The following is a 17889-nucleotide window of genomic DNA, read 5'->3' as shown; positions in this document are numbered from 1 at the left end:
CTTGATGCACTGCCTCTTCTCCAAGAATCCTTCTCGGACTCCCTCCGTCTGTTCTTGTTGGCAACCCCCGGCCAGAACAACCAGCCACCCCAGACTGCGCCGAGTTCTTCCACTTGGTCAACTCTGAGCTGGTAAGTGCCATGCAAGTGACCTCGGGACACAGGGACGAGGTGCGATCTGGTCACTCAGGGCTGGCTCCTGATTTCATGAGTGTGTCTGTGGTCACTTGGAGCTACTAGTAATTGCCACGGTGCAGGTCCTGACCACGTGGGATGTGGAGCTGTGTTGGCTGGAGCTGGGTGTGCAAGCCCTCTCCCACCACCAACACGGGCCAGTGAATGCGGGCACGCTCGCTCCCTCTTCCACAGGACCGTCCCCGGCCTTGTTTGGGAACATGAAGGTTGCAAACCATTCGCTCACCATGCATTTCTCTTTCAATTTTTGACTCTGAGTGATGCTGTGACCACACTGTTGCCTACCAGGTGGCCCTGTTTCTTTCCATTTTGCAGGTGGCTCAGTGTCGGGGGCTCTGATCTTATTAGGTGGGTCAGTAAGGTGACAAATACACGTGTCCCCTGCTCACTTCAGGGAACAGCTGCTACCCCAGAGATATTTTTCTAGTTTTTGGAAAAGCACAGCTATGACTAGAGATTGCACTAGGGTTCCATCCAGCACACAGAGCTGCCCGCCTGCCTCACTGGGTACCCGGCTGCCTGGAGACTGCCCCCTCCCCTCCGCCCCGTGTTGGTACCAGAGCAGGCAGGCTGGGGGGAATCGTGTTGCTCAGAGGAGAAGTGTGGAAAGGCAGTGAGCAGGGGCAGCCCTCCAGGGTCTATGGGGGTGCTGTGAACGGGCAGCTGTCTTCACACCTCCACCTGTCAGACGCCATCCTCATCCTCCCACCATTGGCTGCTCTCTCACTGACCTGTACTATTTTTCAGAGAAACTTGTGTTCCCGCGGAGGTGCCCTGACGCACGACATTACCGTCCACTTCTTCAGGGTAATTCCCTTTCCCTCTGTCTCCCACCTGGCCACGCAGCAGCCTCATGTCTGGTGCTGCTGGGAAGCCACAGTGTCTTTCAGGGCTGGGTTCACGAGCAAACCACTAAACTTCTGGCACATTCTCTCCTATAGGGGCTCCTCCAGGCCTGCTCACGAAGCAGAGACCCCGCCCTGACAGCCGACCAGATCCTGACCGCCTGTCAGACTGAGTGCCCCTTGGTTTTAACCTCCGCTCTGGTAGGCCCAGCTCTCCTGCTGGGGTGTTGTCTGTTTCCCACTGAAATCGCATCCCAGTTACTATAATTCAAGAGAAAAAAACTTGGGGAGAAGTGGGGGTAGGGAGAATATGTCAGTACACAGGTGGGGTGACAGGTCCCCTTGGCTCAGGGGTGTGCAAACTTTTTGACTCGAGGGCCACAATGGGTTCTTAAACTGGACCGGAGGGCCGGAACAAAAGCATGGATGGAGTGTTTGTGTGAACTAATATAAATTCAAAGTAAAGGAGCGGAGGGGAGAGCAAGAGAACCCTCCGCTCTTTTGGCTCCGCGGGCCGGATAGAACAGCCGAACGGGCCGGATCCGGCCCGCGGGCCGTAGTTTGCCCACGGCTGCAGGGGCTGCTGCCATGTGCCTGGGCATTGGCTCAGTCACCTGTCTGTTCAACGTTGGCTGAGGTTGGACGGATGGTATCGGCCTGTGCTCTCCGGTGGGTGTAACTTGGTGTTTGCTGATTCTGCCGTCTTGGCTGCTGTCTCAGGGAGATGGAGAACAGAAGCTACCTCAGCCCCTGCCAGTGGCCTTGGGTGTGACCTTTGGGTGTGTGACTGGCTGTCTTAGCATCCTGACAACCCAGCTGTCTCTCTCCCTTCTCCATCTCACTGGTGGGATTCTGACACTAACAGTGTGGAACTTGAGCTACTTCACAGGCAATGGTGGCATTTCACCTGTAGCTCAGTGGGTGGCCTGTCCTGTGTTTCTCAGTGGGGATATTGGGGAACTGGCTGAGCTATTGGACCATGTGGCTGACTCCACATATAGGCACCGCTTTAGGCAAGGCTCTGGTTTCCAACCCATGTCCTTGGCATAGGCAGATGAGGGTGCCCCACGGAACGGCTCTGAGCCTTCCTGAGATGGAGTGCACGAGAGGTTGCCCATGACCTTCTGAAGTGTTAGATGGATGTGAGCGGGCTGGGAGTGGTGTCAGCTGGTGGAGTGGACATACCTCTCTTGCCTAAACCTCAGGGCCCTCATCTGTTGATTTGTGACCTTTCTCTCCGACAGTTGTGGTGGCAGCGCCTAGAGCCCGAGCTTCTCTGTCGGTGGAGGTGCTTCCAGAGCCCGCTGCCCCGAGAGCTGCAGAGGCTGCGTGATGCCTGGCAGTTTGCCAGCAGGTGGGTGGGAAAGACCGATTTCAGCCTAAGTTATCACTTAAACCCTGCTTAGGTTTCTGGGCCTGCATGACCTGGTTGACCCCCTCTCCTTGGACTGCTGGGCTGATGGTCTCCAGTATCCTGCTGGATGTCGGGTGCTGTGAGGTCATCGAAAGAATCTTGAGTCCCCATCTGGCCGCCTTTCATTTCTGTGACTTGCGTTTTTATCCTCGATGTACACCTGTCTCCCTGCAGGGTCAGGGGTGCTCAAAATCTGTTCAGGAAACAAGGCAAGTCCTGCCCACCAACCTAACTCGACAGGGTAGATAGTGCGTTCCATCCCATTATGAATTTCCAGCCTGTTTTTCACCGTTCTGAGCAGCACCGCAGTCAGAGTAGGGTCCGAGCCACAGACTGTGGGCCATGGGCCTCAGCTCAGGCACTGGGACCAGCCCTAGTCAGGCCCTGCTGCACCTAGTGTCCAGGGCACAGGCATGCTGAAACCTGAAACTGGACCCTAAACCAAGGAAGAGCCCATGACAGGCTTGGGCTCTGCAGACTGTTCCTGCCGACTCTGAGCCCCTCATTGCCACCCGAGGCGGGTGGGTCTGCACTGAGTTTTGGGAACAAGGACCTTAGGTTTCAGTGGTGTCTTGACTGCCAGGCTCCTGTGATGACACACCTCTCTCTTCTTCCCAGCCTCCTGTCCCCCGACACAGAGTCCCCTGACACAGCGTCCCCCACCCCAGGCCCGGCCTGGGTCTCCGCCGCTGCACTGCACTTGGCAATTCAACAAGCTGGGAAAGGGAGTCTGAGGAGAGGCCTGGAGAGGCTGCGCTGCCCCACGGAGGAGGCAAGGACAGCTGTTCTCTCTTTCCCTCCCCAGCAGGCCCATTGTCAGTGTTCCGGTCAGTGGTGTTTCTCAGCTCACCTAATGACAGCTTCCCCAAGCACACACGGACAGGAAGTTTGGAGATTCTGACACTTTATTTGAAAGTAAAATTTGCTGGGTTTAGGATTTCATAAGACATCGGCTCTCAAGTTTATTAGTAAAAAGAATATCTTAGTTTCATTTCTGAAGTGCTTTCATTGACCTTTCTCTTATTGACATCACAACCCAGGGCAGGGCTGTCAACTGTCCAGTGGAACCTGGTGTCCGTTTCCAGGGCCTCGGTTCACATGCACCACAGTTAGGTATGGCCGAGACAGGGCAGCGGAGGGCAGGTGCTCCAAGTTCAGGCTGGCACCTTGAAATGTCCCTACTGGGCGTTGTGGGACCATCTGTCCCCAGGGCACTAGAGGCCACATGTCAGCTCAGCACGGGCCCACCTGCTGGGCACCTAAATCAGTTGCTGAGCCAATGTATTTTTAGTGATTATAATTTAAAGTAAAAAACCTACAAATAGGATTCTTCCATGATTGTTTTCAGGTGGTTCTGTTAAAGGCCTGGTGTACCAAGGGGACGGGACAAGGTCCACAGAGGCGCCATCCCGCTGGGTGTGCCTGGGGTCAGGTCAGAGGGCGGGTTGTAGCCTGTGGGTTTACCACCAGAGTTTTACTAACATTTCTGGACACAAAGCTGGGGAACGAGGCTGAGCTGCACAGATGAGCTACCTGTGGTGGGGACACTCACGCAGGGAGACCCCTGGCAATAGCCTGATTTAAAGACAACATAAAAATGATCCAGTCAGTAATAAGCTTACACAATTAATTTCTGCTTAAAAGTGATTGGAAATTTTTCTTTCTGAGAAGATCCACTTAGAGCAGTGGTCCGCAAACTCATTAGTCAACAGAGCCAAATATCAACAGGACGATTGAAATTTCTTTTGAGAGCCAAATTTTTTAAACTTAAACTATATAGGTAGGTACGTTGTTATTAACTTAATTAGGGTACTCCTAAGCTGGCCTTTGCTAAAAACTCAAGGGGCCAAAGAGTCGCATGTGGCTCGCGAGCCGCAGTTTGCCGACCACTGACTTAGAGGAAAGGTTTGTGCCCTAGGCCTGTTAAGTGGTGATGAGGAATGCTGCATTCCACACCTAGGACTGTTCTGTGGGGACAGCACGGATGACTTCACGTTGCAAGTGTCCCTGTTTGTATTTGCAGCTACTGGTCGTCCTGTTTTTCTTTTCCTTGATGGGCCTGCTGTCAACACATCTGACCCCACACGTATGTTATCCCTCATGTCTCGGGGTTCTTCCCCAGGTTGCTTGAAACTGCAGGTCCTCAGGTGCCCAGCCCTCCTGGGTCAGGGTGGAGGGTGGAGTCCTGTGCTCACTGGAGTAGAAGCTCCTCAGCCTTGGGCCTTTGTTTTGATGTCTTACTTCAGCACTTGGGCCCCAGGGTCCCTGGCCACCTCCTCCTGCCGTAGTTCCCTCCATCAGAGGCCCTCAAGCAACACACTCTGTAACAAGGAAAGGCTCCCTTCTGTGAAGAGGGTCGTCCCTCTACCCCATGTGTGCCCAGCTCTGAACCCAGCAGGAACATTCAGCTCTGCAGCCACTGCCGTCCGAGTCATTCTTCCTCTTCTGTGGGTCACAGGCTGCCAACTGCCTGACGGCTTTGGACATTTGTGCCGAGATCTTGGAGTATTTGGAGAAGAGGAAAGTGCCCTGGTTGCCACTCTTTCAGTTGACAGAGACAGGTAAGAAATCCACTGAGACCTGATAGCAAGTGGATGGTGGCCTGTGTCTCCTAGTCATCTGCCATTGGCTAGGAGCGCAGTTGACCCAGCAGAGTCAGACTGTGACCCCTGACATTTGAGTCCCTTCAGAAGCAACTTTCAAATGGTTATCTTCTTGCAAAGCATATAAACCCCTACATTTTCATCTGACTGAGCCCCTTGGGTTGTAGATGCTGGCCTGGGTCACCTCCTCCTCCTCCTGGCCCCGGACCAGCATGTCAGGCTGCTGCCAGTCGCCTTCTACAGGTAACTCCCTGTTCTGGTCAGACCACATGCTGCCTGTCCCTCACAGGAGCTCACACACCGCGGCCTTCCCTGACCACGGTGGGTCTCCCTCCAGATGGCACAAGTGGCCTGGAACTTCCTGTGCCAACTGTACCTATCTCTGGGAGGTCTTGGTGTCACCTGACATCTAGTCTCACCATCAGCCTCCTCTCCTACTTTGACGAAGACGCCCTCACCCAGGATGATGCCTTCCTGCACATTGCTGTGGACATGTATCTGAAGTTGCTTTGCCTCTTTGTAGCTGGGGAGACAGGTGTACTCCCAACTCCGGCCAGCAGGACCCAGGAGCTCCAGGGCCAGGCAGGTGAAAGGGTGGGCTGTCCAGGCAATTGGCACATCTCACAGGTCTACATCCTACAACCCAAGGGGCAGATGGCACATCCCACAGGCCCACATGGCAAGCTCTCAGGTGATGACCCCTCCTGGCACACGTGTGGACACCTGACTGGGCTCTGTCTGTTCTCTCTAGGGCTGCCCTGTTGGCCTGATAACAAAAGCTCGTCTTTTTCTGCTGCAGTCAATACCTCGGTGCTCCAGAGCGAGCTTCTCTAACATGGCAGAGGTAACACCCAAATGTTCACCATGGTGTTTTTTTCCCAGGGTGTTTATAAATCCAAATCACTATACAAGTGTGAGGATGTGGAGGTCCAACACTTGGCCACTTTCTGGTCAGCTCTGGTCACCAGCTTCCCACCCCGTGCCTTGGTGTTGGGTCTGTGCTGCACTGAGCATGGTGTTTCTTGCAGTTGCTGGCCACTCATGGAGACTGTGACCCTGAAGTGAGTGCTGCCCTCCTGAGCAGGCAGCGGGCCATGCAGGACACTGGCCTCTCCCAGGAGCCCTGCCTCTTCTGACTGGACCCGCACGCGTACTCCTCCTTTGTAAATAATTTATTACGAGCATAATGTGGAGCTCCTGGTGCACGAAAAAGTGGATTACAGATCTCCGTGACTGCTTGCACGAGGAACGGGACTCAATTATTTAAAATTTGTATCTGGCCCCAAGTCCATGTTTATAGGAAAATAAATTGCTGGTCCCAGAATGGATGCAGAAAGGCTACCTCAGCCTTGCACTGAGCCCCCCGCCTTCCAGCACAGCGGTGAGGTTCAGCATGGGGTCTCTCTGAGTGAGCCAAGCTGTGTCTTCAGGTCTCATGGGAGGAACTATGAAAGTTGTCCTTCAACCCCACCTACCACCTGCTGAGTTCGGGTGCTGAGCACCCTCAGGTGGGCTCAGGCTTCACAGCCTGACCCTCTGTGGTCCTGGGTGGTGGCTCCAGGGGCAGGGCCTTGTCTTGGGTCTGCGTCAGAGGGTGGACCATGGACATATGCACGTTAAGGTTATGAGCCTTCTCGAACCGCCGGCCACACTGGTCACAGGCAAAGTCCAGCTCAGTCTCAGCCTTGTGTTTGGTCATGTGGTACTTGAGGGATGCCCGCTGCCGGCACTGGAACCCACAGACTTCACACCTAGGGGACAGAGGGAAGTGAGCAAGGATTTGGGTGCCAGTGTGGCCACAAGGAGACACCAGACCACACTTACTGCAGAGGCTTGGCTCCCGAGTGCCGCATCTGGTGGACGAGGAGGTGTTTCCGCTGCTTGAAGGTCTGTCCACACTCATCACAGATGTAGTTACGCACCTCTGAGGAGAGACAGGTGAGCACAGGCCCCAGAAGGCCCACCTTGCAGGCTTTGTACACTCAGTGCCCAAGCAGGGGACCTTGCTGACCTGATTTTACTCGGTTGAAAGACAACTATCATACAAATCATTAGTGGAGCCCTCCAACCCATGTCTAGAGCTTCCTCTAAATCTGCTTCACGTTGGAAGCCAGTTTTCTTAAACGTCCTGAAGGCCCTCTACCTACTTGAGCACAGATTCTGAGAGGAAGCCACATCACCAGGTCTCAGGTCCTGCTATTCCACATTGGACCCACCAGAGGAGCACCCGTCTTGGAAATCCATTTCTTAGACTCTTGACCAGAAAACCAAATGGTCAAACTATACGAGCGATTCCGATCCTAAACAGTAGGTGTATGTGTGGGTCACACCATGAAAATGATCTGTAGCAGCCCAGGTTGTGACATAGAGAAGTAGTGGCCCTCGAGCTGACAGTGGTGGCTGCATCTGAGCTTTTATGTCTCACCATTTCCACAATGCATGTGGCTTCCTCTAATCCCAAAAGCATGACTGTTTTTTTTTTAATTTAAAAACCCACCGCAATAGTATTGCATGCACAGAAAGGCACTGGGATTTCTTTGCTGCCTGTTCCACACTGACGAACTGAGCTGACTTGTCAACACTGCAGCCCACGAACAACACACTACCCATGAGGCCAAGACGGGGACCCTGGGGGCTGTTTCCATGAGGGGGTAAGGGCATGCACCTGTGTGGATGAGCTTCACATGCCGCTGTAGGTAGCGGTCAATCATGAACACCTTGTTGCAGCCTGGGTGGGGACAGGGCCTCTCGCGGACTTCTTCATGGTGCTCCTTTATGTGCTTCTGCAGGGGAACAGTGAGGCCCTGAGTGCTGGGCTGGGCCTGGACAGCAGCTCACCCACCACGCAGCACCTGCTGCCTCTGAGCCCTGTGCACCACCCTCGAAGGGACAGATCCCACCATTCCTCTTGAAGACAGGTGCTTTCCCAAGAACAAAGGCTGGTGCATCCTCTCCCATGAAGCATGGCAATGGAAGGGTTGCTTCACATCTCCATTTCCCCAGGTTCATGGCACCCTTGGGTGAGTCTGGACCTGACACCTCCCCCTGCTCCTGTAGACTCCCGCCCTGGCTTTAATAGCACCTTTCTCACCTTCATGCCATCAGCCCCTCGGTACACAGCTGTGCAGCCTTGATATGGGCACTTGTAGATGGTGGGCAGCTCCTCCCTAAAACACAGGGCACCATGGAGCTGCCGCCCTGGCCGCACCCCCGGCAGCGCAGCCCACACCCGGCCTCACCTTTCACAGCGGAGCTTGTTCTTCCAGCCCGGCTTCGGTCCGGGCTTCTTTCGGATTTTTGGTTCTTCAGGCTTCTTGGCTTCTTTGCTTCCATTCTTTTTACCAGAGACTCTGGAAAAAAGGTAAATCAGATGCAGTGATGTGTCTGACCTCTGTACATGGGTCTCACTTTCCTTCATGTTCTCCAATATGACTCAGCTTCCAGGGCTAGCCTGCTTCAGTCTATATGCTAACTGGGTGCCTTGAACTGGACTCTGAGCCACCAAAGCCAGAACAACTCGGGAGGTAGATGCCCGGTACTGCCCCCATGACTACAGGATTGGGTTTTTAGGACGAAGTCTTACTCCTATTCTAAATATCAAAACCAAAAACTGGAGATACCATGGAAAATGGTGGAATACAGAAGCGTTAGGGTTAAGTCCCTGGACCAAAACAACCAATAAGCTAGAAAAAAGACCAGATCCAACCATTGTGGAACTTCGGACCCTGATGGGAGACTCAGCAACCAGAAGTCCTTGAGGGGCAAGTGCTGCCTCTGGGAAGAATGCTCGGTGTGCTCCACCAGCTGCCACTCCCCATCCTTCAGCTCTGCCACTGGGCCAGAGTGGGCCATGGGGACTTTGTGCGGGACCAGTAGGGTCTGTTAGAGAACATGTTTTCCTTTTTGGACGCAGACATTTAAGGAACTCGGTCAGAAATGGAAGGGAGCCCTGGCTGGTGTGGCTCATTTGGGCATCATCTTGTGTACCAAAAGGTTGCTGGTTGATTCCTGGTCAGGGCACATGCCTAAGGGTGTGTAGGAGGCAGCCCATCAATGTTTCGTTCTCAAATTGATATTTCTCTTTCTACCTCTCCCTTCCTCTCTAAAAATAAAAAATATTTAAAAAATGGGGGGGGGGGGCATCTGTAATACTTTTCAACAATAAATATGTTATAATTAAAGTTAAAAAGAAATAGAAGGGAGCATCTGAGGCCATATGTTACTAGCCTTAGCTGACATCATCCTCAATGGTTAGAGACTGAAAAGTTCCCTCTGAGATCAAGAAAATAATACTGGATATCCCAGCCAGAGAGATTAGGCAAGAAAAAATAAAAGCCATCTAAATTAGGAAGGAAAATGACCTCTATTCACAGATGACATGATTTTATATGCAAAAAACCCTACAGAGTCCCCATACAAAATAAATTCAGCAAAGTTGCGGGGTGCAAAATCAGCACACAACACCAGTCCTGTTTCTACACGCTAACAACAACAACCCAAAAAGGAAATTAAGAAAATTCATTTGCAATCACATCAAAAATAATAAATAAGGACTAAACTTAACCAAGGAGGTGAATGACTTGTACACTGAAAACTACAAAATACTGATGAAATTAAAGGCCTAAATAAATGGAAAGGTATCCCATATTCATGGATTAGAAGACAATATCAAGATGGCAATGCTCCCAAAGCAATCTACAGATTCAATCTCTATCCAAATCCCAATGGTGTTTTTAGCAGGAAAAAAAAAAAATCCTAAATTTCACATTGAATTTCAAGGGACCCGAATAGCCAAACAATTTTGAAAAACTGATGGAGGACTCAAGTTCCTGATTACAAAATTTACTACAAAGTTGCAATAATCAAAACAGTGTGACGCTTGCATAAAGACAGAGGCATAGACCAACTGAATAGAATTAAGAGGACAGAAATAAAGCCTCAAAAGTACAATCAATTATTTTCAACAAGGGTGCCAAGACTATTCTATAGGGAAAGGACAGTTTCCAACAAAGGTGCTGGGAAACAATATCTACACGCAGAAAGAAATTGGCCCCCTAATGGACGCTACATACAAAAATTAACTCAGATCATAGGCCTTAATATGAGCTAAAACTATAAAGCTCTTAGAAGAAAAGAGCAGTAAATCTTTATGATCTTGGATTTGGCAATGGTTTCTTAAATATGACACAAAAGCACAGACAGCCAAAGTAAAAATAGGTAAACTGGACTTCAAAATCAAAACTTTTGCACACCCAATGACATGACCAAGAGAGTGAAAAAGATAACCCACTGAATAGGAAAAACTATCTTATAACTCAACAGCAAAAAGACAACCCAATTAAAATATAGGCAAAGGACTCGAGAGGGCATTTCTCCAAAGAAGATATAAGCATGAACGTGGCCCTGGCCAAGTAGCTCGGTTAGAGTGTCATCTTGATATGCCAAGGTTACAGGTTCTATCCCTGTTAGGGCACATACAAAAATCAACGAATGAATGCATAGATAAGTAGAACAAATTGATGTTTTTTTCTCTTAAAAAAAGCATGTAAAAAGATGCTCAACATCACTCATCATTAGATAAATGTACAGCAAATTAACAAAGAGGTACCACTTCTCACCCATTAGAATGACTGCACATCAGTGTTTAGAGCATTATTCAAAATAACCAAAAGGTGAAAACAACCCAAGATGTGGTTAAGCTCTGACACAGGCTATCATATGGTAAATCTCAAAAGGAGCCAGTCACAAAAGACAAATATAATTCTACTGAGATCCCTAGAATTGGTACCTAGACGAGTGGTTGTCAGGGCCTGGGGGGAAGAGGACAGGGAAGTCATTGCTTAATGTGTACAGAGTTTCTGCTCAGGGTGATGAAAAGTTTGTAAATAGTGGTGATTGTTGCACAACATTATGAATGTACTTAATGCCACTGAACTTAAAAATGGCAAACTTTATGTGTATTTTAGCACAAATTTTAAAGAAGAATTGTAAGTAATTGTCCTCTCTTTAACGAGAATATTAAAAGAACCTTTCTGATGACTGCACAGGCTTCTCCTCTCCTTGTCTCAAATAACTGTGCTTTGAACCTGGCTGCGTGTCCCCTGATCGCTGGCCTCTACCCTCTTCTCAGTGGCATTGACATCTCTCAGCTGCACTGACAGGTAATTGCCATTTCCCTTCCACCCTGGACTACATTTGCAGAGAGCAGGAGGCTTCAGGGAGCCTGTGGGTTTCAGAGGTGGGGCGTGGGGCAGGGGGAGCCTCAGGGCTACACACTGACTGATCTCTCCCCAGAGCCGCCTATTGTCCTGTTTCTCTGTAACCCGTGTCAGAACTTAAAGGAAAAGAACTCGTGACTGCTTCTCAATCTGTCTCTGCGTTTTCTTGGGTGGTGGTGTGTGCTTGTTTTCACTGCTGTGAAATGCTAAAGGACAGTGCCCATGTCGGGCATCGACAATTGCAAGGGTTTGGGGGTTCCTGGGCACAGGGTTGGGAAGAAAGTGACACAAGTGAAAATCATCCCTTCCTGCCAGGACCCTACATTCTACCTGCAGAGACAAGTCCTTGAAAAGAGGTCAACACAAGGTCATAGAAGCTCCTCAACAAGGAAGTGGCATAGAAATCGGTGCCCGAGGCAGAGCTGCAAACAAGTGCAGGGCTGAGTCCAACCCCAGAGACTCAGCACCAAGAGCAGGAAGAAAGCAGGAATCAGGCTGGCAGGGTGGTGTGGCCGTGAGCAGGACTGGCACCAGGAAGGCAAGGAGCTCCCAATGAGGCTGGGTCATGCCCACGGGGCTCCTGCCATCCTCACCTGGACATCAGCTGCCGCACGAATGACACTGAGGCCAGGTCCCAGAGCTGTCCTGGGAAAGGCCTCCGCTCACTCAGAAGCCACACTGCACTGGATTTGGCAGGCTGACCCAAAACATGTGCAGGGAGCACAGATGCGGCATCCAGTTCCCCGAAGGACACCAGCCCCAGGCCTTGCACTAAGATCCACTTACTTCTTTTCTGGGTAAGGCTCAAAGGACTCATCCGAGGACTGCGTGTTCTGTTTCTTGTCACTGTCGTCTTCACTCAGGAAGTCCCTAGGACAGAAGAGAGAGCCTTTAGCAAAGGTCTGGGTGGGTGACAGATCCGATGCGACTTCCTGCCTGAAGACACCACACAGATCCCCATAATCCGTGTTTTAGTTCTGGAAAGGTTGAAAGAAACCTAAAACCCCCAATCTCTATCCCATCTCCTAACATGCTCTCCTCACATCAGGACCCCAAACTCAGGAGGCACCTCTCCAAGGAGGCCCCAGGTGGTGGTGAAGACCCCAAGGTGGTGGGCTTCTGAGTAAGTGGACGCTCAGAACATCGCCTCACCCTGTGAGCACCTGTCCAACTGACAGGTCAGCTGTCAGCCATTTCAAAGGTCACAAAGGCCAGAAAAAGCTCTATGGCTGTAACCTTTGCCCTGAAGTATGAATCACTGTTCACTCTGTTGGCTCGCCATGGCCTTCCCCTTCGGCCGCCACCCATCAGACAGAGAACAGCTCGAGGCTGCAAGACAGCCCCCGGCAACTCCTGTCCCAGGGGTGTTTCTAGCACATAGCCTCGGTTCTTCCGGCACCTTGGTCCTTGGTGCCCTAAAAACGGTTCTACTCTATGGACAAGGGTGCATCTGCCTTCCATCCACAGCTAATGGGGTCAGGCTGGAAGGGTCTGAGTGGTTCCTGGCTCAGCGGCAGGGGGTGGCCCACGAGCAGACAGCCCCAGTCACAATCATGCCATGATAAAGGGCCAGAAGCTGCATCCTCTGCTCTAGGAACATGGCGTCAGCACACAACTAAGGCCGGAGGGAGACAAGCGGCAGCAGCAGAGGGTGCCCAAGGGACCCTCCCAGGAGCTCCGAACACGCAGGTCCTACTGCCTGGTAGCTGCATCAGCGGGGTACCCTCTGGGACCCAGGAAGCCCCTGATCAGGACCGAGAAGCCTGGAAGCACCCCTGGCCAGGACATGGACAGCGAGCCCCTAGGATGGTAGAGTTTGGTTTTCCAAGGAGAAATTTTAGGCTGTTTAAACCCACTCTTCTCTCACCCCTCAGAAAGGTCACTGAACTCGTCTTTTACCCGATCATCCGAGGATGAAGATGGAAACTGCTTCTCACCCAACTGCCCTGAGAAACAAAGAACAAGGCTCCTGTTACCAACTGGTGCGTAGGCAGGGCTCCCAGCAAGGAGGCATGGCCGTCTGACGACAGAGCCTTCCTTGTGGTGAGCCTGGGGTCCTCCGGCCTCAAATCCCACCCACCTCCCAGCTCCATCCCCCGCAAGGTCCCAACACTGCCAAGCTCACAGGCCACCCGTGTCCAGCACAGGCAGCGCTGAGCACCCGATACCCAGCGACAGTCACAGCTGCCCACCTCCTCCCCAGAGGTTCCGATCCAGCTGTTTCAGGGTGGGACGACTCACACGTCATGAATGTTTCAGGACATTTAAAAACATCGCTGTTATCAAGTATCACATGCACAGTGCAAATAGCCGTGCGGCCCTAGGGGCCCTCTGCACAGTCCCCGCTTTCTCCAGCCTGAGCAACTCCCTCTCCAAGCCATCCTGGGAGTGGCGCTTTCTGAAAGGACTCACACTCGCGTGGCCGAGTGCCCACGGCAGACGGGCACACATGGCAGCTGACAGGCAGGAGCCGGCCTGGCCTAACGTGATGTCCCTGAACAACCACCACCCCAAGGGCCGTTTCCCCACCACACAGCAAAGGAGCCTGTCCCCGCTGGTCCCACTGGGGGAATGACCCAAACCGCCTCCGAGGCACAGCTGTCCTCTTCCCCCACACCCTGCAACAATGCCCCATTCTTTCTCCCTCGTGCCCTGGATAGCAGAGGAGCGCGCCTCACGGGCACAGCCAGCACAGGGTCTCAGCCCTCCCTGCCGCCAGATGCCCACTAGACTCCGCCACCACTGCCCACACGTGCAGACATCCACTTCCTGTGAGGGCCCTGCTGGCTCTGCGATAGGAATCCTGGTCTAACAGCCCAGAGAAGCTCCTACCTGGAGCCCCACTTGGGGGCAGGCTTGACTGAGGCAGGGGGCTCGGCCCAGGCCCCACAGGGCTGCCATCTGAAGGGGGCTGGATCACGTCCGTGTTGGGCAGCGTCTCCGTCTCAGTCCAGGCTGTGGTCGCTCCGCCCTGGGAGCGCGGAGGGGTAGCCCCAGTGGGGTTGGACCTCTGATGCTGGGTGAACCGTGGGGCCGTCTCCTTGTCCCATGTCCACTTGACCGCCAATGCGCTGTCCAGCAGGAGAGCCCCGCAGCTGGGGTCGGCGTCCATGGTGTAGTCATGGCCTTGGTCGCAGCCCCACACGGCCTGGATGACACCGCAGTACTCGGAGGACAGCGTCCTCTGGAGGCTGGGCAGGGCCCCACAGCTGGCCGCGTGTCCATGCACCCACCCCACCAGGCCACGCAGACCTTCCGGGCTTGACGTGATCAGGTCCACTGAGGAAAGGCACAGACAGCAGCCCCGTGGCCGGTCAGCTCCCAGCTCACGGGGAGCCCCCTATACCCCACGCTCCAGGGACGGGGACACTCACCCAGACACGCTCCCTCTTCGGCCTCTGTTGGGGGCTGGGCACCCACCCTGCAAACGATCAGCATGGACATGAGTGGGGCCCCACAGCAAGCGGGGGGCAGGCTCGCTCCCTTTACTGGCTCTCTCCCGCATGTGGGCTGACCCTGCCCCTCTGGGCTGTCTCCTGACACTCAGAGCCTTCTCAGCCCTCACCTCCCACACCAGTCGCTCTGGAGCTTCCACGTGACCACTGCAACTGCACCATGGCCTCCCCACTGCACAGGCGCCCACCAGGCACTTCCTAGGCCAAGAACAGCACAGTCCCCGGGGCTTAACCTGAGCACCCCCAATGAGCAAAGGAGGGAGCGCCTACTGTGTGCAGGGCTTCCGGGGGCCCATCGGGGACACGTTGACTCTCTGCAGGAAGGACTTGAGGAGGCCGTGGCATTGGTAGAACTGGGCATGGCAGTTCTTGCAGACAAACTGAGACAAAGCTGGGTCCTGGTGGATGGCCACCCCCAGCAGGTGCTGGAAGTCCCTGACGAAAACGCGCTCCCCTGGGGGTGGTCTCTCGGAGATCTGCCCAGGTGCCCGGGCAGAGATGCTGCGGAGGCTCCGTGCTGAGAACTTCCCGTGGCAGAGGCGGCAGTGCCCCATGGCAAGAGCCCGGCCTGTTCCTGGGCAAGCACAGGAGACATGAAGTCAGGCCAGACAAGACACAAGCTCCAGGAGGGGAGCCACGTGGCCAGTAAAGTCACAGTAAAGGATACAAAGTCAATGTGCAAAAATCAGTCGTAACAAAACTATCAGAAAGAGAAATTAAGGAAGCAATCCAACTTTCAAGTGCATCAAAAAGAATAAAATACCTAGAAATAAATTTAACCAAGATAGTGACGAAACCGGTTTGGCTCAGTGGATAGAGCGTCGGCCTGCGGACTGAAGGGTCCCGGGTTCGATTCCGGTCAAGGGCATGTACCTTGGTTGCGGGCACATCCCCAGAGGGAGGTGTGCAGGAGGCAGCTGATGGATGTTTCTAGCTCTCTATCCCTCTCCCTTCCTCTCTGTATAATATCAATAAAATATATTTTAAAAAAAAATAGTGAAAGACCTGTACACCGAAAACTTTAAGACACTGATGAAAGAAATTGAAGACACAAATAAACAGAAAAATATTCTGTGAATTTGAAGAATTCATAGTTAAAGTGTTCACACTACCCAAAGCCATCTAAGATTCAACACTCCCTATCAAAATTCAAATAGCATTGTAAAAATTGATTTGGCGAGAGGGAGAAAGAGAAGGAGAGAGAGAGAGAGAGAGAGAAAAGGGGTAGGGGCAGAGAGAGAAAGAAAAACATCGATTTGTTTCACTTATTCATCAATTCATTGATTGATGCCTTTTTTTAAACCCACACCTGATGAAATATTTTTCATTGATTCTAGAGAGAGAGGGTGAGGGGAGAGAGAGAGAAACATCAATGTGAGGGAGAAATATCAGACCAGTTGCCTTTTGTAAGCACCCTGACTGGGGACTGAACCTGAAACCTTGATGTATCAGCAAGACGCTCTAACCAACTGAGCTATCCAGCCAGCTCCAACAGCATTTTTAACTAAATAGAACTAACAAACTTAAAATTTATATTGAACCAGAAAAGACCCCAAATAGCCAAAGCTGGAGGGATCACAATTCCTTATTTCAAACTGTATTACAAAGCTAATCAAAACAGTATAGCATTGGCATAAAAACAGACACATAATGGAATAGAGGACCCAGAAATAAACCCATGCATACATGGTCAATTAATCTATGACAAGGGAGCCAAGAATATACAATGGTGGTGGGAAAGCTGAAAAGCCACATGCAAAAAAATGAAACTAGACCACTATCTTATGCCATACACCAAAGTCAACTCAGCATTGATGTTTCTATCTCTGCCTCCCTCTCCGAGATCAATAAAATATATATATATATCTTTTAAAAAGTACAAACTTCCACTGATAAAAGACAGGGAATGTGTGTACAGCATGGTGACTATAATTAACAACCCTAATTATAATTGACTATAATTGTACACGTGGAACTTGCTAAGGGAGTAGAGCTTAAAAGTTCTCAGCATAAAAAAAAGTTGTCACGATGGATGTTATGAGATGTGAAATGATGGATGTTAGACACTGGTGTTCATTTCACAATATTTACAAATATCAAAGGATTGTGTTGCACATCTGAAACTAATATGTTCTATATCAATGACAGCTCAGTAAAATTTTTTCCCAAAGAAAACTCTTAACAAATATTTTTTTAAATAAATAAATGCCTCCACAACTGTGTAAGTTCGTAAAGGAAGCTGGAGACTTCATCCTGAGACCAGAAGTGAAGGGGGTGTCCAGCTCCTCCCGCCTGTCTGGGTCCGTCGGCCGCGTGAGGATGAAGCCCAGGGCAAAGGCACCCAGCGCGGAGGCACAGACCAGGGCCAGGCGGCCCTCCCCGCACCGGACCCACTGGTTCTGTGCGAACGAGCCGGCAGCTGAGGCTGGGGAGGGTCAGCAATGACCTCAGGCTGCAGACCACAGCGCGGACTAGGATCAACCCAGGCCCATCCGACCGCAGAGCTCGAGGTTAATTGCGAGCTCCGTGGGCAGGCAGGGTCGGGTCTTGCGAAACATCACCCCGCGCGGGCGCCAGGGAGGCTCCGCCTGCCTTCCAGCGGCCCAAGGGCGCCGGGGAGAGGCCCCGGGCCGTGGTCACGGGCTGCTGGCTGAACCCACCTGCCTCGTCGGCGCCGTCTTCGCCCGCGTCCCCGCAGGCCCGCGCCGGCCCCCAACCCAGCCGGGAAGCTACCAGGGGCGCCTCGTCCACGTTCGGCCTGCCGCGGGAGGGGCGGCCCCGGGTCCGGCCGCCGCCGCAGCTGCCGCCCGAGCCCCTGCGCGGCCCCGCCGCCCCAGGCGACAGGAAGCGGCCGAGCCGGTCCCGTTTCATGGCGGCCGCCCCTGCGCTTCGCCCCGCTCGGTCCTGCTCGGCTCCACCCGGCTGCGCTCGGGCCCGCTCGGCTCGCTGGGCTCGGCCGCTCGGCCCCGCAGGTCCTGCTCGGGCTCTGAGCTCTCGGCCACTCAGCCGGACTGTGCTCGCTCGTTCCCGCCCGACCCGCCGCTCGGCTCGGCTCGGCTCCCTGGAAGCAGGACGGGCGGGGCCAGCAGGGGCAGGGCCGCCTGAGGAGAGAGGCGTGGCAGTTAGCGCGAGGGGCAGGGCGAGGGAGGGGAGGGCCGGC

General features: G+C 52.8%; 2 protein-coding genes across 2 annotated transcripts in view; one reads left to right on the top strand and one right to left on the bottom strand.

The window, feature by feature from the left end:
* FANCA (FA complementation group A) overlaps positions 1 to 6192 on the top strand; it is a gene marked incomplete at its 3' end in the record, with an annotated part of 39953 nt that extends 33761 nt beyond the window's left edge. Inside the window, 12 exon segments of the mRNA XM_080644867.1 lie at positions 26 to 131; positions 942 to 1001; positions 1136 to 1240; positions 2284 to 2393; positions 3072 to 3225; positions 4477 to 4539; positions 4912 to 5014; positions 5224 to 5299; positions 5482 to 5638; positions 5808 to 6026; positions 6029 to 6071; positions 6074 to 6192. Of these exon segments, the coding sequence (XP_080500993.1) occupies positions 26 to 131; positions 942 to 1001; positions 1136 to 1240; positions 2284 to 2393; positions 3072 to 3225; positions 4477 to 4539; positions 4912 to 5014; positions 5224 to 5299; positions 5482 to 5638; positions 5808 to 6026; positions 6029 to 6071; positions 6074 to 6192 (1315 nt within the window).
* A 19-nt stretch (positions 6193 to 6211) lies between these two features.
* Positions 6212 to 17878, bottom strand: ZNF276 (zinc finger protein 276). The gene is made up of 11 exons (XM_080644868.1): positions 17390 to 17878; positions 15000 to 15303; positions 14649 to 14695; positions 14107 to 14553; positions 13142 to 13220; positions 12061 to 12144; positions 8296 to 8406; positions 8148 to 8223; positions 7722 to 7839; positions 6881 to 6980; positions 6212 to 6807 (listed from the first exon to the last, which is right to left on the bottom strand). The coding sequence occupies exons 1-11, from the start codon at positions 17598 to 17600 to the stop codon at positions 6561 to 6563; spliced, it is 1824 nt and encodes a 607-aa protein (XP_080500994.1). The 5' UTR covers positions 17601 to 17878; the 3' UTR covers positions 6212 to 6560.
* Positions 17879 to 17889: the final 11 nt, after the last annotated feature.

Source organism: Plecotus auritus (assembly GCF_963455305.1).
Source record: "Plecotus auritus genome assembly, chromosome: 10".
Classification (NCBI taxonomy): Eukaryota; Metazoa; Chordata; class Mammalia; order Chiroptera; family Vespertilionidae; genus Plecotus; species Plecotus auritus.
The sequence above is the reverse complement of the archived record's forward strand: the minus strand, read 5'-3'. Positions and strand labels throughout refer to the sequence as shown.

Excerpts from the sequence above, each read along its gene's own strand:
- ZNF276 (XM_080644868.1), bottom strand. The coding sequence starts at position 17,600 with ATGAAACGGGACCGGCTCGGCCGCTTCCTGTCGCCTGGGGCGGCGGGG. Across the intron at positions 14,696-14,999 it reads CCCCGGAAGCCCTGCACACA|GGTGGGTGCCCAGCCCCCAA; the intron begins GTAGGCGCTCCC and ends GATCGTTTGCAG. Across the intron at positions 7,840-8,147 it reads GAGGGGCTGATGGCATGAAG|AAGCACATAAAGGAGCACCA; the intron begins GTGAGAAAGGTG and ends GTTCCCCTGCAG.